General features: G+C 39.8%; 1 protein-coding gene across 1 annotated transcript; it reads right to left on the bottom strand.

Moving 5' to 3' along the window:
• Positions 1-10,692: 10,692 nt before the first annotated feature.
• On the bottom strand, positions 10,693-26,995 carry LOC130929691 (coiled-coil domain-containing protein 106-like). Its single transcript, XM_057857081.1, has 5 exons — positions 26,944-26,995; positions 26,285-26,443; positions 25,654-25,920; positions 25,234-25,463; positions 10,693-10,935 (listed from the first exon to the last, which is right to left on the bottom strand). The coding sequence occupies exons 1-5, from the start codon at positions 26,993-26,995 to the stop codon at positions 10,693-10,695; spliced, it is 951 nt and encodes a 316-aa protein (XP_057713064.1).

Genomic DNA, 26,995 nt, shown 5'->3' on the forward strand with positions numbered 1-26,995 from the left:
ACTCTGAACCCGAACCTGTGCCATCGGTAGTTGATTCCTCCACTGGCGAAGAGGAGATTGAGCCAATGCCCTCAGAGGATGAGGCCATGGACTTTGATTAGTAGCCCTCGGTGGGCTCAATTCTTGGGACTTCTGGAGCCGTCCCTTGAGAGGGGGGTTCTGTCACGTATTAATGTTTCTGCCATTAATGTCTCATCTTCTTGCATGTGTAATATTTCAGCTAGTAATGTTCACGTATTAATGTTTCTGCCATTAATGTCTCATCTTCTTGCATGTGTAATATTTCAGCTAGTAATGTTTCATCATATTGCTTTACACTCATGCATCACAAAACCCTTTATTATGTCGCTTCACACTCATGCATCACAAAGTCCTTTATTATGTCATAAAGAATAACTGAGAACACTATATAAGCCTCGAGCAGACAACATCCAGCGTCAGGTCGTCAGCGATTAAACATAGGTCTGCATGTCAACTTGCCATTATCGCTTGACCTGATAGTTTTCCCTTGCCTGTCAACATCAATAAAATCCTGTGTCTGCGATACGCAACTGGGTCCTCCGTCTCGTACATGACACTTTGATTAGGCCAATCCAGGACTCTCCATTTCTTCCTTTTCAGCTAGTCCTTGGTGTATTTACTGGTATGTTATGGGTCGTTGTCATGTTGCAGGGTCCAGTTTGGCTTCAGCTTTAATTTTTTCACAGATAATCTGACATGTTCCTCAAGCACCCTTCGATAGAAATGATGGTGGATTCTATGATGGTGAGCTGGCCAGGTACTGCTGCAGCAAAGCATTCCCAAACCATGACACTTAAAGTGCCTGTGACACGAAAAAGCATGTTTATTTCATAATACACGCGGTATTTTATGCCCCTGAATGATATGGACCGCTTGGATGTGTGTGGAAGCGATCGCTATTTTTATTTAGTTTTTTTAATCCCGCGCCATGAAAACGAGTGACTTCCGGCTTCGGTCTTGCATTGAGGAGGAGGGCGCTGTGACGTGTACGGTAGAAGACGTCCTCTTCACGCTACAGTGTACTGTTGTGTATGAGGACGAAGGATTCAGCTGATTTTGCGGATTAATACGTTTATTTTTCGCATCACGCCAGCCAAACAGCTGCAGAAAAATCATTCTGTATGAGGGAGAGGCGTATGCACCTTTTTGGAGTTTCAAAAGGTTCCCATTCACCGTGGATAATGGCCAAGCCCTACTACTGTGGGACCATTGGACTTACGAGGAAGTGAGTAAACATCTTGTTTTGTATTATGTCAAATACGAATACAGCGATTACAAAGTAAACACTACAAACTTCCTTTAAATAAAGGACTACTTACGTTTGATCATTGATAGGCATGTAAAAAGCTCTCCTAATGCTCATTAGCAGCAGCACGTTAGCTGCACAACTCCAGCCACCCTCCTCCAGGAACGAACTGTAAATTGTTCTCCGCCGGGCAGTTTGCCGATCCGCGAAGGCAATCGACAACCGGGTCGTCATGTCAAATAATCCAGGCTAGTTATGTGTGATTTTCCGCTTCGAAGACTTTGAAACATCACTCTGTCCGGGTTAGCATGTCAGCTAGCTGTCAAGCCTTCTGGTTTGTTTACATTCTCCGAAGCCGGGGAAGGGAAATGACATATGTCCGATTTAGGTGTCATAAAATATCGTTCGGGAGGTGCGACAGTAATGGTGAAGTCGACAGTTTTGACCATTATGGAGTAATTTTGCCATGTCGTCCTGAATAACTGCATTTTTATTATTTCATATTCCATTCAGCACAAGACTGTTATTTGTCATGACCATGCCATTTATTTAGCAATTGGGGAAAATACTTGGATAAAAAGAATATCCTGTAAAAATATTGAAGTAAAGAGACAGAAACAATGACATTTTGCCGCTCTCTTCGTCGCGTTTTCCTCGTTGTGAATAGTTCCCCCTTGACGGGCTGACTGGTCCTTCTCAAGCCATTTAGATAGCTATTGGGGAAAAATACTTGGATAAAAAGAATATCCTGTAAAAACATTGGAGTAGAGAGACTGAAACAATTACATTTTGCGGCTCTGTTCGTTGCGTTTCCCTCGTTCTGAATAATTCCCCCTCAATGGGCTGAATAGTAAAACCGATGAGCCCAGTCTACCGCTGACGTCATCCACCTGTTGGGGACGCTAAAGCCCTATAATGGTAGGCGTGGCTAACCGGCAGATTAAAAGACTAATTTCTCGTCATCTGTGCTTTGCTAAATTGTTGTATATAGTCGAATCGTCTCAAAATATGATTCTAATTCACATAATAATGCCATTTAAGACTTTGTTTCTCGTGTCATATGCTCTTTAAACCTCTATGGTTCACAGTTGGTATGACATTCTTTTCCTGGAATGCTGTATTGGGTTTACGCCAAACATGTCCTCTGTTCTGGTCTCCAAATAATCCACTTCTAGATTCATCTGTCCAAAGAACATTATTCCAGAAGTCCTGGTCTTTGTCTACATTCACTCTGGCAAACTTCAGTCTGGCCTTCATAATCTTCTTGGAGAGCAAAGGTCTCCTTCTTGCACACCTCTCATGAAGGTTAAACTTGTGAAGTCTCTTTATGATTGTACCGGAATGCACTTTTACATCAACAGTAGCAAGAGCCTGCTGTAGGTCCCGTGATGACATTTTAAGGTTTTTGGATACTTCTTTTAGCATCTTGAGGTCTGCTCTCAGGTAGTGACGGGATCTGTCGTTCACTTGAGTAAACGAATCCATTCCGGATCGTTCAGTAAAAAGATTCGTTCAAACGAATCGTTCAACGAATCGTTCGCCCCCCTTATCTCCCTCCCCGCCCAAATGAATCGTTCGGTTACTGAACGGGAAGTGACGTTGCCGAACGAATCACCAAAGACCGCTTCGCAGTATAACTGAACGGGAAGTGACATTCTTGGTCCCTCCCTCTCTCTTGCACACAGGCTCCTCAGTGACCGCTCGTCGTAGTTTCAGTAATGAGTGACAGGCAATATCATTCTGCTTTCACAGACAGCCTCGTCTCCCTCCCTCCCGCTGCTGCAAAAGCGAGGGAGAACTTCCGCGTCGTCTGTCCTAGTTCTATGGGCTCAAAGTCATGGCTCGTGCTTGCATTTCAATTGAGGACACGGTTAAACATTTTCCTTGTGTGGGGGGAGCGGGGGGTTGGGGTCGGGGGCGCACGGACTTTCTTTAGCATGTTCTTGATCACATTTACAATGCTTGCTGTCACGAAAATAAAAATAAATCGAAAGTTTAATTTCAAAATATGGAACGACCAACACATCATATTTACCTCTCGCTCTGTTGTATTTTTGTTTTTATGCTCATCACTATTATTTTTAGTTACTATTGTTAAAACTATAAGTGTAAATAGCTAGATGTCGAATGTGCTGCTCTGAAATAAAGACAATACTACATTTTGATATTTGACAGTTTAATTGCAAATCAGTATTAAGATGATCGTATTGAATTTTTGCACTGGTATTAATAAATAAAATAATCCGGTCAACGCCCCTGTCGTTCCCGCATCTCAGATCATCAAATGCTGACGAGAAATGATTGCTTGCTCTTTACGATGTCGCCTTTCTACCCTCATTAGTCTGTTAAGAAAAATGTAGACATATTGCGACATCTCCCGTGTCTGCGTGCGTTGTTTTGGGGCGCTTGAGTAGCGCATGATGGACGGATTGAAATAATTTGTCAAACCAACCGACACGCTCTGACACGAAAAAAAAAAAACACTCGGAAAAAATTGACATGTATATACAGTTTCATTGCAAATCAGTATTATGGTGATCGTATTTAATTTTTGCACTGGTATTAATAAATAAAATAATCCGGTCAGCTCCCCTGTCGACCCCGCATCTCAGATCGTCAAATGCTGATAAGAAATAATTGTTTGCTCTTTACGATATCGCCTTTCTACTCTCATTAGTCTGTTAAGAAAAATGTAGACATATTGCGACATCTCCCGTGTCCATGTGCGTTGTTTTGGGGCGCTTGAGTAGCACATGATGGACGGATTGACATAATTTGTCAAACCAACCAACACCTGACACGGAAAAAAAAAAATAAAACACTTGGAAAAAATGGACATGTATATACCGTTTCATTGCAAATCAGTATTATGGTGATCATACTAAATATTTTTTTCTGTGCACATATGAGGTAAATATCGCTGCCATGAAGCCTCCTTATAGTGACAGTTCTTTGCCCCCTTCATTGCCGTCACGCGACCGCAGCTCAGCTTTTGCTTGCCTCGTAGCTACCCGTGTTTTAAATTACTGTAAATTTGATAGTATGTGGTAATAGGTAGTCGCGAGTCTTTTGAGAAAAGTAGTACACTAAACCATGCTCGCTAGATTTGTGTGGTGTTTTTGTCTTTTTGAGCTGCATTTGATAGGCTCCACGTTAACAAATATGTGACAAAGTCCTTTCCTTTCATTTTTTGATTCGTTCACCGCATATTCATTACTGGAAAGTCAAGTTAGCAGCAAGCTAGGTCAGGAACCGGAGGACCGAGTCACTGAACGGGAAGTGACAAAACTCAGTCTTGCCCCCCTGCCTGCACGCTGGCTGCTCATTGGCCACACGTGGAAGTGAGTGACATACGCCCTGATTCTGTTTCCGGTCCCTCCCCTGCCCGCGATGAGGCTGGCGTCTGATTGGTTGTGTGCGATGTCAGAAGACGCTGCCGCTTGCTCAACGCCCTCCCACGCAGTGAACAAGCAACAACTTCATAGAACGAATCAGTGCAGATGGTGATTAGTTCGGTCTCGTTCACCCAAACAATTCGTTCAAAAAGAACGAATCGTTCGCGACCGATACAACACTACTCTCAGGGTGAATTTGCTTGGCGGGCAAGACACAGGCATGTTGGCAATTGTTTTGAATGTCCTCCACTTGTATACTATTTTCCGGACAGTGGAATTGCTGATTTTATATTCTTTTGAGATCTTTTGAAATTCTTTTACCAGACTCATAAGCATCTAAAATCTTCTTTAGATGGCCTCAGACAGCTCCTTTGATCTCATCATGGTGTTTTCTCTCACTTCAACAGTCAGGGACACACCAAACGAAATGTGAGGTTTAAATAAGGCAAGCCTTCTTCTAAACACTTGGTAAAGATGTTCTAATCTGATGTGATACCCCTGTGTGTGATTTTAGCCCTTTTAAGTGGGATTGAATGTGTGGATTTCCTAATTTATTCCTCAAGAGAAATTGCATTTATTTAAATGAAATTTTACAGAAAGTTATAAAGAGTTTTTTTTTTTTTTTTTCCAGTTTTAATTGTTTAGGTCTATTACTCGAATCTCTCAAGATTATTAAAATGGATATTAAGTATCCATATGACCAAATATCTTAGAAAACACAAAAGCTTCAATAGGGTGTCCTAATTTTTTCACATGACTGTATGTAGGGCTGCAGCTATCGATTACTTAAGTAATTGGTTAGTCTCTCAGTTAGTTCGAATAATCGAGTAATCGGATTAGGAACGTTTAATGCGTTGCAGAATCAATTTTAGACGATGTAAAGCAAAGGCTTGCTAAGACTGCACTGACAAAAAGCATTACATGCGAATCCAAAAAAAAAAAATCCCAAGTATTTTGATTTCTTTTGATTTTTATTTCGATTTCAGAGCAATAAATGCATTTGAAAATAAACCTAAGCCTTGCCTCAAACGGTATAGAAAAAATGAAGTAAATCAAAAGAACAATTGACTAACTTGAGTTAGAAAAGTCTGCTAGCTTAAATGCTATAAATTGCTCACGTATTTTTTTTTTTTCTCAGCGCTCTTAACAAATCATTCATACACATATTCCCACAAAAAATCTGCTAAATATACCTCAAACTAAATTAAGAATGCATAGACAATCATATTAGCTCAAGCAAAAACTTACAACAATACAATCTTATGTTGGCGTTAACAGGAAGCAGCTGGATCCATTCACTGTTGCCACTAGAGGGCAGTGTATCCACCCAAATCGATAAAACTAAATGTGAACACTTTCAAAACAAACCATTACAATGCCACTCTAAGTAAACGAATCCTCGAAGCAGCAGTATTTTGATTTGAAGCATTTGTCCAATCGAATTAGTCGAGTAAATTGAAGTATTTCGGCCTTAAGATGAAACTTAAAGGGGCTACCAAAAACAATATTGATTCAAGCAGATACAGTAGTCTGAAAAAGTATCTGAACCTTTTGGAATTTCTCAAATTTCTGCATAAAATCACTATCAAATGTGTTCTGATCTTTGTCAAAATCACACAGATGAAAATACAGTGTCTGCTTTAACCAAAACCACCGAAAAATTTATAGGTTTTCATATTTTAATGAGGATAACAAGCAAAAATCACACAGATGAAAAAACTGCCTTTAACTTTAACTAAAATCACCCAAACATTCATAGCTTTTCATATTTTAATGATGATCGTATGCAAACAATGACAGAAGGTGGAAAATAAGTACGTGAGCATCACATTTAATATTTTGTGCCCCCCCCTTTGCCAGCAATAGCTTCAACCAGAGGCTTCTTGTTGCTGCAGATCGGTCTGTGACATCGATCAGGACTAACCTTGGCCCATTCCTCTCTACAAAACTGCTGTAGTTCAGCCAGATTCCTGGAATGTCTGGCATGAATTGCTGTCTTTAGGTCATGTTGAAATTCGCCCCCCTGGCCCAGACGCACCCGGGGACAGCACCGGCCAAAACAAGTGCCGCTCAGCCGACGTTGCCTCCACGCGCACCGACCGGGAAGGCAGAACTCCGCGCGTTCTCTTATTTTAACCCTTTGTACTGACTCCATGTTTCAAAAGCTTGAAGAACACTCACCGAAAACAGGTTGACAATTTATTCATCGACAATGGTAAAAACAAGGCAAAAACAGACGACGGAGGGACAATTCTGGATCCAAAACAAGGCTACATGTTTCCGAGCAGCAAAAATCTGTGTTATCTCAGTGTCCAGTCTTTTTAAAGTCTTTGCTAAAGTGGGCCGTGTCAAAGGTGTGTCCAAAGGTGTGTCTGGGCGTTGCTTTTGGGTCTTCCCCTCTGTGGCCGGTTTTGGGCGGCTTAGGTTCGTGCGCGGATTGGGACGCCCACTATCAACTTTGCTGTCCGGGCTGGTTGTACTTGTTTTAGGACAAAGCGCTTTGTCCTTGGAGTTTGCTGGGAGAGCTGATTGTAAGAGTTGGTGCGTCAATCTTGTGATAAGACGGCATTGTGTATCTCTTCTATTTCTTCTCATTAAACTATGGTGTGCTATTTATTTTATGTTAGTAGTGTAGTCCTACCGTAAATATGAAAATGATACTATTTCCTGATAAATTATATTACGTGTGTTAGAGTAATGCAAACAGTTAGACGGTGCCTGTACCATATGTATGTGTTAGACTATATATGTGTTAGACTAATGCAAACAATTATATTGTGTGTGCGATGACGGTACCTTTTTCCTTCAGTCATGCCACAGCATTTCAACAGGTTCAAGTCTAGACTTTGACTTGGCCACTCCAGAACGTGTATTTTGTTCTTCTGAAACCATTCCCAAGTTGATTTACTTCTGTGTTTTGAATCATTGTCTTGTTGCAGCAGCCATCCTCTTTTTAGCTTCAACTGTCTTACAGACGGCCTCAGGTTTTCGTGCAAAACATCCTGATAAACTTTTGAATTCATTCTTCCATTAAGATTGCAAGTTGTCCAGGCCCTGAGCGAGCAAAACTGCCCCAAATCATGATGCTCCTTCCACCATGCTTCACATTGGAGATGAGGCGTCGATGTTGGTGAGCTGTTACATTTTTCCTCCACGCATGACATTGTGTGTTACTCCCAAACAATTCAACTTTGGTTGGTCACACACCTGACTTGGTTTCAATTGCTCTTTAAGTCTCCTTAGGCAGAGGGTTCACTTAATTAGTTTCCCCCTTCTGTTACTGACTTCATGCTATCCTCATTAAAATATGAAAACCTTTAAATGTTTGGGGGGGTTTAGTTAAAGCAGACATTTTTTTTTTCATCTATGTGATTTTGACAAAGATTAGATCACATTTGTTGGTAATTTTATGCAGAAATGTGAGAAATTCTGAAAGTTTCAGATACTATTTCATCCCACTGTAGATGCTTCCTGGTCACGTCTGCATCTCCGGCCTTTTTCTCCTGATTGGCTGGAACATCATATGACCGGGAAAGTGGTTGGACAGTAGAGGTTTGCAAGACGGTACTGCATGATCAATCAATCAATGAATCAGGAAGTAGTCTGGCTTGCAAGGCTAGTGAAGACAAGCACTATAGAAAATGAATGGATGGATATGTTTCACATATACAGTAAGTAATAGAGAGTAAGACTTTTGATGTATGAGGCTAAAATGGATAAACCCCGTGACTGTGATGTCACCGAGTAAGGTTGAGTGTGGCAATATCACTAAATGAAAGTCACAGCAAGGGGGCTAAAAAGGCAAGCAATATAGTACAAGCTTCAGGGCTCAGGCACTTAACACTGGTGGGTGAATTTTGGTTGCCGTGGAAACAAAGCATCCAGAAGTGCTGAAATATTTATTTTATGAGTGTCTAGAAAATGGGAGGGGAAGCAGTTCAACATAGATTTGTGGTAACATTGTTTTTTTCGTGTAAATACTAATGTATGTATTTTTTTTATTTGCGTGAACTAAAACTATCTCATGTTGAAGAAGGTTTGTAGCTTAAGTGATCCTGGTTATAGTTGTTTTACCAATGAAACATCTACAACAGGCGTGTGAAATGTACAATCCGGCCCGCAGGGTTTTTCTGCCTTACAGGCACGTTGTTGCTCATTCATACTGATCATACAAAATCACATGCTTTTATTTTGACACTGGCGCCATAAAACCAGAAACATGTTATTTGTGTGATCGAGTGCGTGAACTAGTCCGCAATCACATCCGTTCATTCTCCTTCTCCCTGTCAAAATGGATTGGCCGCCACATAGATTCACAATCAGTTGACGGGGCTCGGGACCGATCCATAGGGGGAGTATTTAAAAAAAACTTTAAAATTCAAATATTTTCAAAACCAAAGCCACTAGCGACCTAAAACCAAAACAGGCCCCTCCCTTATGCATATATGAGTCTCCATGAGCAGCGGCATCAAAAAATTCAAAGTCGATGTATGGGAATGAATGAAATGTAATGAAAAATCTCTTGTTATCATTTACAATAATAACCCTCATTAACTTTACAATTAGAACAGCAAAAATAAATAGCTCACAGGCAACTCATCATAGACAAGCCCCTTAGTTAATAGGAAGTGGAGAAAACCTATTTGTTTATGTTGTATCTGTTTGCTATTCTAATTGGTTCATATGGACGCTGCGTGTGGAAGGAGAAATTGACTCTTTGTTGATACGTAAAATAAATCTTATAACGATGCTATATCGTAATTATTGGAAAGTGCATTCCCCCATGCTGTTCCATGGGTCGCAAATCATTTCCCAGCATCAAAAAGCACACCAGCCTCAAAGGTACTATTTTGAATCTCACTGTTGGCCAACCACTGCGCGAATTTCCAATCAGCAGTGAAATGTATTGAAAAGGTGACATATTGCGCTACTTTTACAGATGACATTTACTAGAAGGCACATCGGAGTATAAAGTTCACCCTCGATGAATGACCTATTTCAAAACTTTTCATATATACGGTGTCTCATATTATAAGACGCAGTACTAGTCGTGGTTAGGGTTGCGTTATGCATCCACTAGATGGAACTGCACTAACAGGAATGCTATACCGTGAATAAACGATACAGGTAGTCCCCAGGTTATGAACGGGTTCCTTTCCTACGCTGGCGACGTAACCCAAATTTCCACTTAAGTCGGAATTGACACTTTCAAATTTCAAAATATCTATTCAAAAAGTCCAAAGTTATTGTATTTTGTTTAATGGTAGATGATACACTGCCCTCTGGTGGTAGCGTTGGGTCTGGCGATACTGTCACCTTATGACTGAGAAGCAGACTCAGACTTCTGACTGGATAAAGGATAGCCGCGCTCTGGTTTGGCCCACATAAGACTGTTAGTTGTTTCAGCTAATATATGTTTACGTATGCATTTGTAATTTAGTTTACAGCTACAGTTTGTGGAGTTACGTTTGAGCGAGTTGCTATGAGATTTGTAAATATGTTAGCATTTGTACCATTTAAGCTATCTTACTTTTGTGACGCAAATTAGGCTAACGTAATCTACTAAATTTACATATTGATCGGACTAGATGGACGTTTGAACATCAGTCGTTTTGTGTCGTGTTTTATTGTTAAAATGCATGTTGTTTTGAACAGACATGTGTGTTACAGCTTTACAAATTGTCAATAGTGGAGGACGTAAAAAACTTCAGAAAGCACAATTGCTTTGTTTGCTGTCTGTCAAGCTGAACAATGTCACCTTTAGTGAGGACAGAACAAGTCATACTCATAAAGTAAAGTAAAATAAAAGATACTGTGAGGTAGAATTAGGAACTGTTTGACGAGACTCCGGGGTCGTAGAGTCGAAATCGCGTAAATCAGTAATAGGGTGGTAGGTGGGTTCCACACTTTTTCTCTGTGGCGTGTCTCCAGGGGCATGGCCTCCTCTCTGCCTGGGCTGCCTTCCACCGGAGTTGGGGGAGGTTGGGGCTCCGGTCTCGTGTCACCCCATGGCGGCTCCTCGGCGTTCTCCTACTTCTGCCTTCCCCTATCTTCTCTGTCTGGGTATTCGCCCTGAGGTCCGGCGCGGATCGCTGGCTTGATGCCGGTGTCTCTGCTGGGTGTCGCCGGCTCCGGTGGGGGCCCTGCCCTGCGCTTGGTGGGTCCTTGGGGGTCCCGCGATGTTCTGTGCTGGTTGGGGGGCTGCGGCTCGTCGGCTGGGTGGGCGGACGGGGGTGGGTGTGGGGGTCGGTGGTGCGTCCCCTCTTCCCATCCCTGAAGGCCGGTTGATTGGGGCGCGGGTGACCCAAGGTACCACGCTGGATCCCTGGGGGGTCACGATGGCCCCTTTGCTGGGCTGTGGGAGGAGGGATGGGCTGCGCTGGCTCGCCCCTCCTCCCCCTGGGCTGGCTGGGGGAGGCCACGGCCCTCAGGTGGCACCCGCTCGGCGTCTCCGCTCATCCGCGTGGCTATTGCATGTTTGATGGGATTCGTGTGTGGCTGGATGTGATTGGGGGCGCATGGGTGGGGGACCTCAGTTGCGATGGGGCGGCGTAGGGCGGGTTGCCAACGGGCTCACACTCACGTGAATTCAGCTGTGATCCAAAGAACAACAGTATAGCTTTATCGATTTTAGTTCTGAGATAAGAAGACAATTATAATTGACCTAATTTTTGCTGTTATGAAAATATAGTAGGAAATAAGTGGCCAACTTTGTCGAGACAGGCCACGACCAAATTTAATTGACAAATTACTAAATACGGAGCGATTATAAAACCTGTAATAAGGTAATATAAGAATTGTAAATATTTCAGCTAATTGACAATCGTAACACCCCTTAAAGCAGACATGTCCAAAGTCCGGCCCGGGGGCCAAATGCGGCCCTTGGTCAAATTTCATCCGGCCCCCAGCCTCTGTCATAAAATCAATAACGTCTGGCCCGCACATACACTTAATAAATTGGTCAGCAGTACTGCTACCAGCATATGAAGTGGCTTACACACTAAATGCTGCTCCTCATTTACCCACTAAAAGGCAGCAGCACTCAAAGCAACATTACCCCATGTGACCCTTTACTCCCAATTTAAAATCTAAAATGGCAACAAAAAGTTGACTGCCGACAATTCAAGGATTGGTGGAAAATCGACTATTTCTTTACTAAAATATGCAACAACTGTGTCTGCCTCATTTGCAAAGAGACAGTCGCTGTTTTCATAGAGTTCAATGTGAGGCGATATGACCAAACAAGACACGCTGCCATGTACGACAAGATTACAGGGAAGATACGTATTGAGAAATTAAAGCAACTTGAAGCTAGTTGAATTTTACAGCAAGAGCCCAAGAGTCGGAAGAGAACGACACAAAGGCTAGTTGCGAGATTGTTGAAATTATTAATTTAAAAAAAAATAATAAAGCAAATGTGACACACGGAATGGCTTGCTAGAATTTGCTTAAATATATTGTTCTACGTAAAGCACGTCAGCCAAGGTCGGCCCCCCACATTTTTACCACACCAAATCTGGCCCCCTTTGCAAAAAGTTTGGACACCCCTGCCTTAAAGTAACTAGAACATCTTTGGAGTTAAAAAAAAAAATGGGCAAATTGTTCTTTCATAACACTTATCACGATTCCAAATTTACATCGGAGATAACATTCCCAGAATGAGATAAATTGTAAGTCTTATTAATTTTTATTTTTATTTTAACTTGGATATTTGCTTTTCATTGTTGACTTTTGAAGGAAATAATTTCATTTAATATATTTTCTTTTTCTTTTGCACTTTGGTAAAACTGATTTTTGATTTATTTTGTAGTTAAGTTTAATTTGGAGTCTATAGAAGCTAATTTAGGTTTGAGATGCTTTGCCTAAAGGGTTAAAGTTTAGGAGAGAGCAAAGTTTTAAAGTGGGTCATCTCAAGCTCTAGTCTCTGGTTGTTTTGGTAAAACAATAGATAAGATAGTCCTTCCCTAGCCACTATTGACTCCCGAAAGAATGCGGAGGGAGAATCTCCTACATGTGTTAATTTTAATATACGGGACAATGTAAAAGTTGATTCAGGTTTTTTAAAGGACTTGAAAATGCCAAATTTCACTAAAATGTAATCTTTTAGCGACCTGCGGATAGAATGGGGCTATCCTTGAGACCCATAAAGGAAAAAACATTTTCACCAATTTCATGATTTGGGATGAAAAGACAAGTCCAATGTATGTAAAGTTTGTTGCTTTGAAATTATGGAGGAAATTAGCAGCCATTTTTTAAGAGAAAGACCACAGTAGAAATCTAATTAACAAATTACATAAGAGGGGAGTAACTAAGTTTGAGAACGTAAACAAACACTGGCATTGTGCCGAATGCAATTTATTATGCCGGGGAAATTGTTTATACTAAATGTTAAATATAATACTCGGAGACTGTAAACTATAATTAGATAGAATCTACAGTGCCTTGCAAAAGTATTCGGCCCCCTTGAACCTTGCAACCTTTCGCCACATTTCAGGCTTCAAACATAAAGATATAAAATTTTAATTTTTTGTCAAGAATCAACAACAAGTGGGACACAATCGTGAAGTGGAACAAAATTTATTGGATAATTTAAACTTTTTTAACAAATAAAAAACTGAAAAGTGGGGCGTGCAATATTATTCGGCCCCCTTGCGTTAATACTTTGTAGCGCAACCTTTTGCTCCAATTACAGCTGCAAGTCGCTTGGGGTATATTTCTATCGGTTTTGCACATCGAGATACTGACATTCTTGCCCATTCTTCCTTGCAAAACAGCTCTAGCTCAGTGAGGTTGGATGGAGAGTGTTTGTGAACAGCAGTCTTCAGCTCTTTCCACAGATTCTCGATTGGATTCAGGTCTGGACTTTGACTTGGCCATTCTAACACCTGGATACGTTTATTTTTGAACCATTCCATTGTAGATTTGGCTTTATGTTTTGGATCATTGTCCTGTTGGAAGATAAATCTCCGTCCCAGTCTCAGGTCTTGTGCAGATACCAACAGGTTTTCTTCCAGAATGTTCCTGTATTTGGCTGCATCCATCTTCCCGTCAATTTTAACCATCTTCCCTGTCCCTGCTGAAGAAAAGCAGGCCCAAACCATGATGCTGCCACCACCATGTTTGACAGTGGGGATGGTGTGATCAGGGTGATGAGCTGTGTTGCTTTTACGCCAAACATCGTTTTGCATTGTGGCCAAAAGGTTCAATTTTGGTTTCATCTGACCAGAGCACCTTCTTCCACATGTTTGGTGTGTCTCCCAGGTGGCTTGTGGCAAACTTTAAACGAGACCTTTTATGGATATCTTTGAGAAATGACTTTCTTCTTGCCACTCTTCCGTAAAGGCCAGATTTGTGCAGTGTACGACTGATTGTTGTCATATGGACAGACTCTCCCACTTCAGCTGTAGATCTCTGCAGTTCATCCAGAGTGATCATGGGCCTCTTGGCTGCATCTCTGATCAGTTTTTTCCTTGTTTTAGAAGAAAGTTTGGAAGGACGGCTGGGTCTTGGTAGATTTGCAGTGGTCTGATGCTGCTTCCATTTCAATATGATAGCTTGCACAGTGCTCTTTGAGATGTTTAAAGCTTGGGAAATCTTTTTGTATCCAAATCCGGCTTTAAACTTCTCCACAACAGTATCTCGGACCTGCCTGGTGTGTTCCTTGGTTTTCATAATGCTCTCTGCACTTTAAACAGAACCCTGAGACTATCACAGAGCAGGTGCATTTATACGGAGACTTGATTACACACAGGTGGATTCTATTTATCATCATCGATCATTTAGGACAACATTGGATCATTCAGAGATCCTCACTGAACTTCTAGAGTGAGTTTGCTGCACTGAAAGTAAAGGGGCCGAATAATATTGCACGCCCCACTTTTCAGTTTTTTATTTGTTAAAAAAGTTTAAATTATCCAATAAATGTTGTTCCACTTCACGATTGTGTCCCACTTGTTGTTGATTCTTGACAAAAAAATTAAATTTCATATCTTTATGTTTGAGGCCTGAAATGTGACGAAAGGTTGCAAGATTCAAGGGGGCCGAATACTTTTGCAAGGCACTGTAGATAGGAGTTACTTTAACTTCGGAACACTTATCATTATTTCCAAATCTACTGCCTATAAATACAATTTCCACAGTGTAAGACAATTTTTATGGTTTTATCTTTGATTTTTTGATTTTTTATTTTTGATCTTTTGAGGAATTACCCTCGTTTGATATTTTTCCATTTCTTTTGATACCTTTATAGAACAGATTTTTTTTCAATTTTTAAGGGCGTGAATAATTTTCAAAAAAAAAAAAAAAAAAAGGAGGAGTGGAGAAAGCGTTGTTTACTTTCACTCCTATGCTAACTGTATTTTTCATTTTTTATAATTTTTCTAAGAATTCTATTTTTTATATTGGTATTGCATTTTTTTTTCATTTTTTATCAAATTACTAGTTTTATATTTTATATTGGCCTGTTTGGAGGACATCGTTTAATTTGTTTAAAAAAAAAAAAAAAAAAAAAACTGGTTGGCTTGCATTTATTCTATTGATCCTATTCACTGGTTTGTTATTTTGCAATTATTTTCTGGGGACCTAATTGTTTCATAAAAGGGGAAAACGATACATATTTTGAACGACATAAGAAACAAAGGAAAAGGCATCAATTTCCAAGACATTAATATTTTAATTATTGCTAAGTGCCTTTGTTTTGGATCTGAATTGGACATGAGGGGTTTGTAAACTGGAAATAATAAGACATAAAAATGTTTTTGTGTTGATTGTTGCATTGGTAAACATTGAACAGTTTAAACTTGTAGTAGACAACCACACCCCATAGTAATGAATGTATAACTCCCATCTTTCGACAAAATGATTCCTTGTGACTAGGGTTGTTGACGATCAATATTATTTATTAACCTTATTGTTAAAAAAAGAAACGTTAGAATCTCAAATAATGGTATTTAGACCACCATAGGGGATAATTTTTGATTTTGTCTAGATAATTTGGGTATCACACAAGTTGATGTAAATTGGGAATGATAACATGGACTGGGTTTTCATAATGCACTTTAAGTAGTAGCTATGAGTGATATAGCATGCACAATTGCAATTGTGGGCATGGCTAGAGGGGGTTAAGTGGGTCAAGATAACACCAACATTATTACTGAAAGTTAATATGGATGTGGATAACTGTAAATTTTTATTGACTTGTACAGTCTGTTCAACTCTAAACATACAGTTCTTAGGCCCAACAAACAGTAAATTATTATAAACATAATACTATTCATAATCTCATTTAGACATATGGAGGTTGACACATTGCTTTAATAACACGACACATTTTAGGAGCACGCAGAGGCCATTACAACGATCTAAAGGTTTTCCCTGACCACATTGTTTCCCAAAAGATTTCAAGGTTTAAGGATAATAATTTGCCACATCACATGTTGGAGTTCGAGACGGGTGCTGTTGGGACGTTTCAGGTGGTAAGGTTACAAATAGGCCCGGTTATGATAAGTAAGTATGACAAATCGGCTACTCTTAAGTTTATCCTTATTTCTATTTATCGATCCCCTGAAACACCAGATTTGTATGTTGACAGGATGGGAAGACATTCACTCTGAACGCTAGCTGAGCTGGAGCTGGGTGTGACATGCGGAGCCATCGCACCGGCACACGGACCACCGGTTGTGCGGGTGGGAGAAGGGATCGCCAATGGTTGGAGGATCAAAGGTTTGATTCCAGACCCCACCTATTCCCTCAGGGCTGCGACATGCGGATACCGCACGAGCCGTGAGCTGGTGGTTGTGTGAGAACAGGTGCTCTCAAAATAATGGTTCATCGCCCAGGGACAGCCGTCACGACTGTCCCCACGGTTATATACTCACCCCAGCTGATGATGCTGTGTTTTGTCGAGGTGAATGTTTTCCGGTCTTTTTGAGTTTGAGAGAGTATTTAAATGTTAGTGATATTACCCTGCCTCAGACGTCTCGACAAGCATAGGCAAAAACTAAAACGTGATTACGTGATATATTTTAAATACACCACACAGTCCCAGATGTATTTGATTAAGATTCTTTACTTTTATTATTTTATTTTCACTTTCTAATGATTAACTTTCCTGAAGGTACCACATTACATTTTCGACACTTTAAACTCATGGTGATCTACACATAGGCTAAATCGTTCTATGCTTTAATTAGTGAGTGTTTTAAAGGATGTGGGCGGCTCTGTATTCTTTTGAGTTGAAGAGATTACAGCTACACTGGGATCCACTCAGGGGGAGGGCAACCATGACTGATCCGGACTGGGAGAAAATAAGGACCCTTTTTCCCATTCCCATTGATTTCCTAGGAAGCGACAATTGATTATGGAAATAAATAGGTTTAGCGTCATGGTCCCTGTCGCTATAGTGCTCTTGTTTATTTGTTCTTTTTTAATATTATTTTTCACTAAAAGGTTTGGATTTTCTTTCCTTTTTCCCTTTTATTGATTTCACATGCGGATGTTGCTGTTAGAAATGTGGTGTGGAAAGGTGCCCCTGACATTGTTGGTAAATGGTAGGAATACATATTGTTTATGTAATAGGGTTTTATTTTTTCCGTCACCTTTTTTCCATCTTTTGCAGTCACATTTGGGTTTTGTAATTCCTCGACACACGTCATATAAGTTCACTGGGTTGTTTTATATTTCCACAATCACAATAGATTAATTTTTTGTCCATGGGATTTTTGTTCAAAGACTACTATTTTTTCGTTAGGTTCTAAATCATAGTACTCGGTAGATTTGGGCCATTTTTAAGTCCCAGTTTTATTCTTTAGCCTTCAGCCATTTTTTGTCATTAAGGGGGGAAAATATAACTTTTATTATTTTTATATATATATTTTTGATTAGGATATTTATTCATTTTTTGGTAATTGGGGTGGAATAAAGTTTGCCTACAGGCGTCTGTGTCCATCATTTTCAACAACTGGTAAGAGGTGAAGACGTTTGTTTCGAGTTCATTGTGTCCAAGTTTTTCTGTATTGCAACATTCCGCTTTTGTACAGTACCGCTTTTTCACCATTCTCTAATCAATGGGGGCATGTTTTTGCTGTGTTATGTTTTTAGATGTAGTAATTTGTCAGTGATGTTCTTTTTCCTCCTTTAAAAGCTGTTCTGAGGTGTTTGACACACTGTTGCCTTCCTTTTTGTTCAGGCCTGCACACAGTTCCCTCTTACTACAGGTGGTGGTTGACCCTAACGTTACGGAAGTGGAAAAGGGGAGTACTTAAATTTTTATTTACTGGACCAAATTTAACTCAGTACAGTTCTCACTTTTCCTAATATAAAGGTTTTCATTCAATGGACCAAATTTAGCTTAGTGTGTCTCTCATTTTTCCTAACTAAAGATTAACTTTATTTTTATTTATGGGGCCAAATTTAACTGAATGTATATCTCATTTTTCCTAGCGACAGGACTAACTTGATTGGTAGCCCGTCTAATTGGTCATGAAAAATCGGTCTCAATGCACCTGTACAAAGAGGGCACTGTGAGCTGATGCCTATAGTCACGGGACCAAAGACAACCAAGGATTAACCCTTTGAGGCGGTATCATATTGTTTTAAAGAGTACTTAACAGGAGTCCTGAGGGGGACTTGCAAATTTCGCACATCCCTGTTTAAACTGTTCATCAATTGCTACATTTCTTCCACCACTTGATAAAGCTAAGTTCTAAGGCCACATCCATGTTTTTACGATCCCCTGTCGGGGCTCGTGAGGGGGATTGAAGGGGAAAAGATATCGTCATCGCACACACCATATAATTGTTTGCATTAGTCTAACACATATATAGTCTAACACATACATATGGTACAGGTTCTCGTAGGCACCGTCTAACTGTTTGCATTACTCTAACACACGGAATATAATTAATCAGGAAATAGTATAATTTTCATATTCACGGTAGGACTACACTACTAATATAAAATAAATAGCACACCATAGTTTAATGAGAAGAAATAGAAGAGATACGCAATGCCGTCTTATCACAAGATTGACGCACCAACTCTTGCAATCAGCTCTCTCAAATTTTGCAACATGATTTAAGGCCCAGTGTGAGAAAGCTGGGTCTCCCTCAGAGGTTGTGAGTCTTCCAGCAGGACAATGACCCAAAACACACTTCAAAAAGCACTAGAAAATGGTTTGAGAAAAAGCACTGGATACCTCTAAAGTGTCCAGCAATGAGTCCAGACCTGAATTCCATAGAACACCTGCGGAGAGATCTGAAAATGGTAGTTTGGAGCAGGCACCCTTCAAATCTCAGAGACCTGGAGCAGTTGGCCAAAGAAGAATGGTCTAAAATTCCAGCAGAGAATAGTAAGAAACTCATTGATGGATACCGGAAGCGGTTGTTCGCAGTTTTGTCTAAAGGTTGTGCTTCCAAGTATTAGGCTGATGGTGCCAATACTTTTGTCCAGCCCATTTTTGGAGTTTTGTATGAAATGATAATGATTTAATTTATTTTTTTCATTTTCCTCTGTGCTTTTTCATTGCAAGCAAAAATATATGAAGATATTACTACCAAAGCATTTGTAATTGCAACCCTTTTATGGGAGAAATTGAGCAATATTTGACAGAATTGCTAGGGTGCTAATACTTTTGCCCAGCAGTGTATCTGCCGGAGCGACGTATAAACGATATACCTACCTTCCTATCCAAATTCAATCCAATTTACTGTAGAAAGTGAGGAGGCCACAGCTACACACTAAACACATTGATGTTTTCAAGCTCACACCTCTCCCATCTCCCCTCATGTTTCTTTTTCCTGCTGTCTTGATTTGTTCTCCCACAGGCAAATGTCATGACATGGCCACTGCTGCACATAATGAATTTCTTTCTCTTCTCTCCCTGTTGTTTCCTTTTTCTCTGTCCTAACTGCTCCCACTGGGACTTCAGGCTGTTAATTTGGCTCCATCGGCTCCATGTCTTTCAAATCCCGGCATTTGTCTCTCACTGTCTCTGTTCTTTACCTTATTTGTTCTGGGCAATCGTTTTGGTGTACATGCAAATTGTATAGCATTCGGAAAAACAATCTTTCAACTTTATTTTTTTCTTTTTTTTTCTACTTGAACTAATCCAAAATTTTAATTTTATGAAGGTAACACATTACATTCTCAATCAGGAGTACAATTATAGTGGAATAATTTTAAACATAATCTTTTCACATCATGGCATGAAAGTCTGCTCTGTAATTACCTGGCATTTGTAAAATGCTATAATATAAAGTTCTCACTGTCTTTGTAGGTTAATATTAATGTCTTAAAATTGGTACACTGAACCAGTTCATTGTAATACATCTTGGCAGATTCAGTGTGCCGCCTAAGGGAAGACCAGGCAAATGATGAATCAGATTAGGAAAAATAACTTTTCAAGTTGTGATCGACCCGCTTTATTAGTCTAGTTTACAGATTTAATGGACTTGAAAGTCATTGAGGAATATATTGTACTAGTGTTTCTGATTAGCTGATTACCTTTTCAACTGTTCACCGCTTGACTATCACTAAGGCACCCACCACTAGACACATACTGGACTTTAACTGTTGGTACTTCTAAAAGGTGCAATATGTAAGATTGGCACTGTAATTACTCATTAAATGGCCCTAATATTTCAGTAGTCATTTAAAAAAATTATTAATAATATTTTGTGGAAATACTTCGAACACATGGTTCTAAATGGTTAAACCAAGATTTCCCCATTTTAAAAGCCCACTGTTAGCCTGTAAAAATTAATGTTTTGATTGTGTTTACAACGAATATCCCGCCCTCCACCATTCAGTCAATTATGAGATAAGTTCTTTGTCTTCGTCCAGGTTGCCACAGCTTTGTAGGCTTTGTGAACTAAGGTTGCAGAAATAACGCAAGTATATGTATATAGGCAGTGTACTTGTACTACAACAAGTACATTTACTTACAGTGCGGAAAATAAGTATTTGGTCAACCACTAATCGTGCAAGTTCTCCCACTTGAAAATATTAGAGAGGCCTGTAATTGTCAACATGGGTAAACCTCAACCATGAGAGACAGAATGTGGGGAAAAAAATAGAAAATCACATTAATTTTTAAAGAATTTATTTGCAAATCATGGTGGAAAATAAGTATTTGGTCAATACCAAAAGTTCATCTCAATACTTGGTTATGTACCCTTTGTTGGCAATAACGGAGGCCAAACGTTTTCTGTAACTCTTCACAAGCTTTTCACACACTGCTGCTGGCATTTTGGCCCATTCCTCCATGCAGACCTCCTCTAGAGCAGTGATGTTTTGGGGCTGTCATTGGGCAACACGGACTTTCAACTCCCTCCACAGATTTTCTATGGGGTTGAGATCTGGAGACTGGCTAGGCCACTCCAGGACCTTGAAATGCTTCTTACGAAGCCACTCCTTTGTTGCCCTAGCTGTGTGTTTGGGATCATTGTCATGCTGAAAGACCCAGCCACGTCTCATCTGCAATGCCCTTGCTGATGGAAGGAGATTTTCACTCAAAATCTCTCGATACATGGCCCCATTCATTCTTTACTTTACACAGATCAGACGTCCTGGTCCCTTTGCAGGAAAACAGCCCCAAAGCATGATGTTTCCATCCCCATGCTTTACAGTGGGTATGGTGTTCTTCAGATCCAATTGAGTATCCTTTCTCCTCCAAAAACGAGAACCTGTGTTTTTACCAAAAAGTTCTATTTTGGTTTCATCTGACCATAACCCCTTCTCCCAGTCCTCTTCTGGATCATCCAAATGCTTTTAAGCTAACCACAAACGGGCCTGGACGTGTACTGGCTTCAGCAGGGGTACACGTCTGGCAGTGCAGGATTTCAGTCCCTGGCAGCGCATTGTGTTACTGATAGTAACTTTTGTTACTGTGGTCCCAGCTCTCTGTAGGTCATTCACTAGGTCCCCCCGTGTGGTTCTGGGATTTTTGCTCACCATTCTTGTTATCATTTTGACGCCATGGGGTAAGATCTTGCATGGAGCCCCAGATCAAGGGAGATTATCAGTGGTCTCGAGAAGGGATCCAAATGCAGACACACGAGGATTGTGGCGAGTAGTATTTTATTGGTGATCACAAGGAAGTGGCTGGTGTAGATTGCTTGGTTGTTGATCTGGCGTAGGACGAGGAGGCTCGGAAAGGAAGCAGGCATGGAATCCGATGAGGGGCGCGCACACAGCAGGACCTGGGACGAGAGCAATGTAGTCGTAAGCCGGTGATCAAAGATATCATATAGAGAGCGTGATACAACTGACGTGTGAAGCAGACGAGTTGGTCGGGCGACGAGGTGGAGCGTCTGCTGGGCTTTTAAAGCTGGCTGATGTTCATTGCCCTCAGCTGTGGCCGCTCCACTCGTCTGACCTGTAATCAGCTAAAAACACTCACACCTGCCCAAGGTGGGCCAGGTCTCAGGAAGGCGGGGCCAAGGCCCTAACATTTTCGGTCCCAGAATACGCAGCACGCATGACGTAGAATAATAACAGGAACTGACTGGTTGCCATGGGAACGAGCGCATACCCATGGAATCTTTCTAACAGGAGTATTAAAATTGCTAATAAAATCGTTTAGGATTATTTTAGATGCATATGTTATATTTTTCTTATAGAGTATTCAACGAGGAATACGATAGACTCATTAATAGACTTTTGGGGAAAAATCACCATTTATTTAAGTAGACTCATGAATAATTACTTGGTCTGTGAAAGCCAATGCATAATCACTCAGTGACGGTTCTCTCCAGGTTACACTTGATGTAAAGTCTCTCCATGAGTAATTATGTAGCCGTGCTTGTCGAAGCGAAAGTGTATAACACGCATGAATTCCGAAACGCAAATCATGCTGGTTGGACTCGATAAGAGAATCGTTAGATAAATTGCCAAACGATTCCATGGAATCGGAACACACGGAACTAGAATCAGTTCTCGATTCCCATCCCTACTCATGTACACTTGTACTTCAAGCACACGTACTTATCTGTACTTGTACTTCAAGCACGTGTGCTTGTACTACAATTACCTGTACTAGTACTACTAGTATACGTTTTTGTGTACTCGTAATTCAAGTGCTAATACTGCAAGCATGTGTATTGTAATATGCAGTTGTAAGAGATAATTATTGTACAAATGGGAAACCAGAAACTTCCCTATTGAATTACCAGTGCTTGTTTTGCAGTTAAATTTGTCATCTTGTACGCTGACTTCACCTATGAACCACTTTAATTTCTTTCCTTCACATGTAAAAACAATTGTTACAGTTATACCTCGTTTCTCTGTTTTATTTATGTGCCTTTTCGATGGGTCATTCATATCTAGGATGCCATTTTCACAGTATGACTACAGATTCTTTCAGTCGGGTCCGTGTCAGATGAAATGATGTCATCTTTCTTTTTATTTAGTTCCCTAAAGGGATATATGATGACAAGCGTGGTTTTACTTGAGTATTTCTTGGCAATCATGGCTAAGATGAATTGACTTATCATACTCGAGTCTCTGGTTTTGCTTTCATTCAAGAAAAAAATAAAATAAAACAAGGTCCTCCTTAATACATTCCCAGATGTCATAATCATTCTTCCTTTCAAAGGAAACAGTCAGCCTTCACTTGCAGGCAACCGTTTGGCTGAGATTCAAAACCCGACGCAGTTTTAGAACAATAATTACCTCACTGTGGATCTTCCCGGATGTCCGTAACATTGCTGATGGCAAGGCTGTCCGGTCAGAAAGATGACAGATGTTATTGGAATTAACACATTTCCTTCCAAATTGCTCACACTGTCTCACAGTCCAGAAAATGAACGAATTTATTGTCAGGGACAAATGCGAGACTATTTTTCCCCCCCTTTGCTTTTCAAATGTCTTTTTAATCAACTGGCTCTATGGGAAGCATAGCGTCATCTGACAGGAGGGAGGAAGTAGGAGGCCAAGCTGAGTGACAGTTTAAAACCCCTTAGTGACATTGATTTCAGATTGCTGAGGTGAACCAAAATGAAGTCTGCTCTGGGAGTCATTTCACTCCGCATAAAATAGATTCGCCTCCGCTGGGAGGTACAGATTTCATCAGCAGTTGTTCAAGGCAAACATTTGGGATTTGTTTATTGGGGCGCTTGACTTGAAGGTTTTATTATTGTTAGGGCATATTCAGAGTCAATTTTCATATGTCATGAAATACGTTGACTGCAAAACCAGTGAATAATCATCAATATGTTGTTGTTTTTCCCTACTCCTTGCTGTTCTAATGCAGCGTTCCACTGGTTTAGTGTTCATAAATGTATTATTTACAGTATATTTATAAACATACATACATACATCTATTTTGATACTTATTAGGGCTGCAACCATCAATTATTATAATCGATTAATCTATTTTTAATTCGAATAATCGAGTAAACGAACATTTACGAACATTTCATGGATTGCAGAATACGTTTTACAGGATGTAAAACAAAGAAACACGTGTTCATGCTAACAATAATATTTATTTTGGCTTGCCAAGACTGCACTTTCAAAATAGCATCAAATTCTAATAGAAAATAAGGTAACACTTTATAATAACTATCCGTTATAACTAGTTAATAGATCATTAGTAAACAGTTATTAAATGACTTATTGTTGATCTGTTAAGTGTTAGTTAAAAGTTTGTTAAGCCTTTGTAATGATGCTTATAGATAGTTAATATATCATCAATAAATTGGTGGTTAATCAGTAATAAATGACTTGTAAACTTTGTGTCAATGATTTATACTGGCACCTTTAATCAGTAATATACAATTAATAAGCTATTAGTAACTTGCTAACAAATGACTTATTAAGTATCATTTGTTAGTTTATTTATGTTATTGGAACGTTATTCTAAAGTTGCAACTACTCCTCATTTCTTAACTGTTAGTAAATGAGGAACAAGTGCAACTTTAGAATAACGTCCAATAACATGCATAAGCTTATAACTAATATATTAACCCACACTTTACAGATCAGGTATTAATAGTTTGCTAACCATCTGCTAAACTTCGAAGAACAGCAAATAGGTTGAACAAGTACAAAATTTGATGCGATATTTAAAATATTAAGGTTTTCTGCCTATGATTGTTCTACCCATAGGCCTTTGTGTCTGCCGTATTTTACCAAAGAAACACAACACTCATTTGAAATGCTGAACATGTGTTTAATACCCTGATACACAAAACGCTACACACATTTGAAATGCTGAACATGTGTTTAATACCCAGATACACGAAACACGACACACATTTGAATTGCTGAACACGTGGTTAATACCTGGATACACACATACAACAAAAACAACAAACAAACAGCAGTATACAAAACTACTGTATATGGTATACAAGCATATGAGGATCAAACACTATTTGTGCAAACTCAAGCCATTGGCATTTTTTATATTAACATCTTGGAACCTCTATACCCAACCCAGGCTACAACCGAACTGCTCTACGGCACCTTGCGCAAAGCCACAACACCTAAGCTTTCTTAGAAAAAGGAATGTTTTCCCTTTTTCTTTTGGTTTTCAACATCCCTCAAAAGGTTTGGATCATTAATCAACACCTCCAGACAGTTTTTTGCAAAGTCCAGCAGTCGTTGCTGTGGCATGTGAGCAATCCTCAACTCCTTGTATTTCTTCGGGGCTACGACAGCCAGCTCACAGATTGGGGCACTGGCGACGATGGTGTTCCGATCAACACCAACCTTTCGATATGCCACACTCAACTTTCTTCCTTTCTTGTACGCCTTAAGGACTTTCTTGTATCTCTTGATGGCCTCCTCAGGATGACGTGCTTAAACAGGAACAAATTTGGTTTAGTATAACAAAAACACAAGTAGTGAATTGAAACAGAGAAATACGTAGTAGATGCAAAGTGGTTGCAAAAAGTAATGAACATTACATGGGCACAGAGCAAGTGAATAAGTGAAGAAAATAAAGCTACTAGGAAGTACATTTTAGAAAATAAAACTTGATATTCTTACCTCTTTGCTTGCCGTGTTGGCTTTTTTTCTTGTCCTTTTTCTTTCTTTTGTCCTTTTTCTTGTGACTCCGGTGGTGGTGCTTCTTTTTCTTCCTTCGTCTTTTTGATTTGTTGTCTGAATCAGAAGAATCAGTTGATGAGGAGCTGGATGAGGAGGATGAAGATGAGCTGGATGTACTGCAGGATGCAGAGATGAAGGAGGATGGAGATGCATCAGAAGAAGAGTTGGCCGAGGAAAATGTGTCAATTGTCCCACAATCATCTGTATCTACAACATAATAGAAAATACAATACCAAATGCATTACTACGATGATAGAAGTCAACTCACATACATTGTTTTTTACATTTAACATTACATTTAACAGTTAAGTTCAATTTAATTGATTCATCAAATAGTGATAAATTTGACGGAAAGCATCTGCTGTCAATCAGTACTACACATGATATCTTCTAGGAAGTACTGTAATTATTGTACATGTGTATTGTTTGGGTAATAACATACTCAGATGAAGGTCTTGTTACCATGAAATTTTGGCTTTTCTTCCACTCAATTGTGTATATCGATTTTATATAATATATATTTTTCAGGTGTGAAAACATGTTTTTCCAAGAGAGCTTTAGGCCTACTTACCTTGTCTCACTTTTTGGTAGAGGGAGCCTCTCTCCTCAGTGTCATTGAGGTCACTGATTTTTTGTGTGATTTTGTGCTGCTTCTTCTCGGCCTCAAAGAACTTAAGTTGCTTCTTGTCAGTACGTAAAAATGCTGTTGGGGCTACAGTTTCCTCAGTATCTGGAATGATAGAACAGAGAATTATAAAATAAAAATAGCTCTCTAATCATTAAAGCCAGGTGAAGGTAAAATAAAATTATGATCAGCATGCTCTTGCAGTACAGCTCTGAATGAGTGAACCCTGTGTTGCTATGTGAAAATAACAATTATACAAACTAGGCCTACACCAAGTTTTGCAACTCATTTATATGCTAAATCTTTTTCAAATCACGCACGCACCAATATACAACTAAACTCGTGTTTTAGGTGCGTGCACATTTACGCGCGTATACAGTACATCCACAAAATTATCAGTGGACACTTCACTAATCTGGTTGAATTGTACAATCCATAAATATCAATCAAAATTAACTTGATCAAAAATCGTTGATGAAAATATAACACGCAGTCTTGTTTACCGCCATCATTGTTGTCCATGTGCGCTGCATGGTCCATTAGTGTAGTTTTCTTTTTTCTGGAAGTAACCGCTGTGGACTTGTTTTTCTTTCTCCCGACAGTACCTGGATTTAAGTCTGCATTTTTCGTATCACCGCTAACAGTGGTGTCGGACAT

Source organism: Corythoichthys intestinalis, chromosome 2 (genome assembly GCF_030265065.1).
Source record: "Corythoichthys intestinalis isolate RoL2023-P3 chromosome 2, ASM3026506v1, whole genome shotgun sequence".
Taxonomy (NCBI): Eukaryota; Metazoa; Chordata; class Actinopteri; order Syngnathiformes; family Syngnathidae; genus Corythoichthys; species Corythoichthys intestinalis.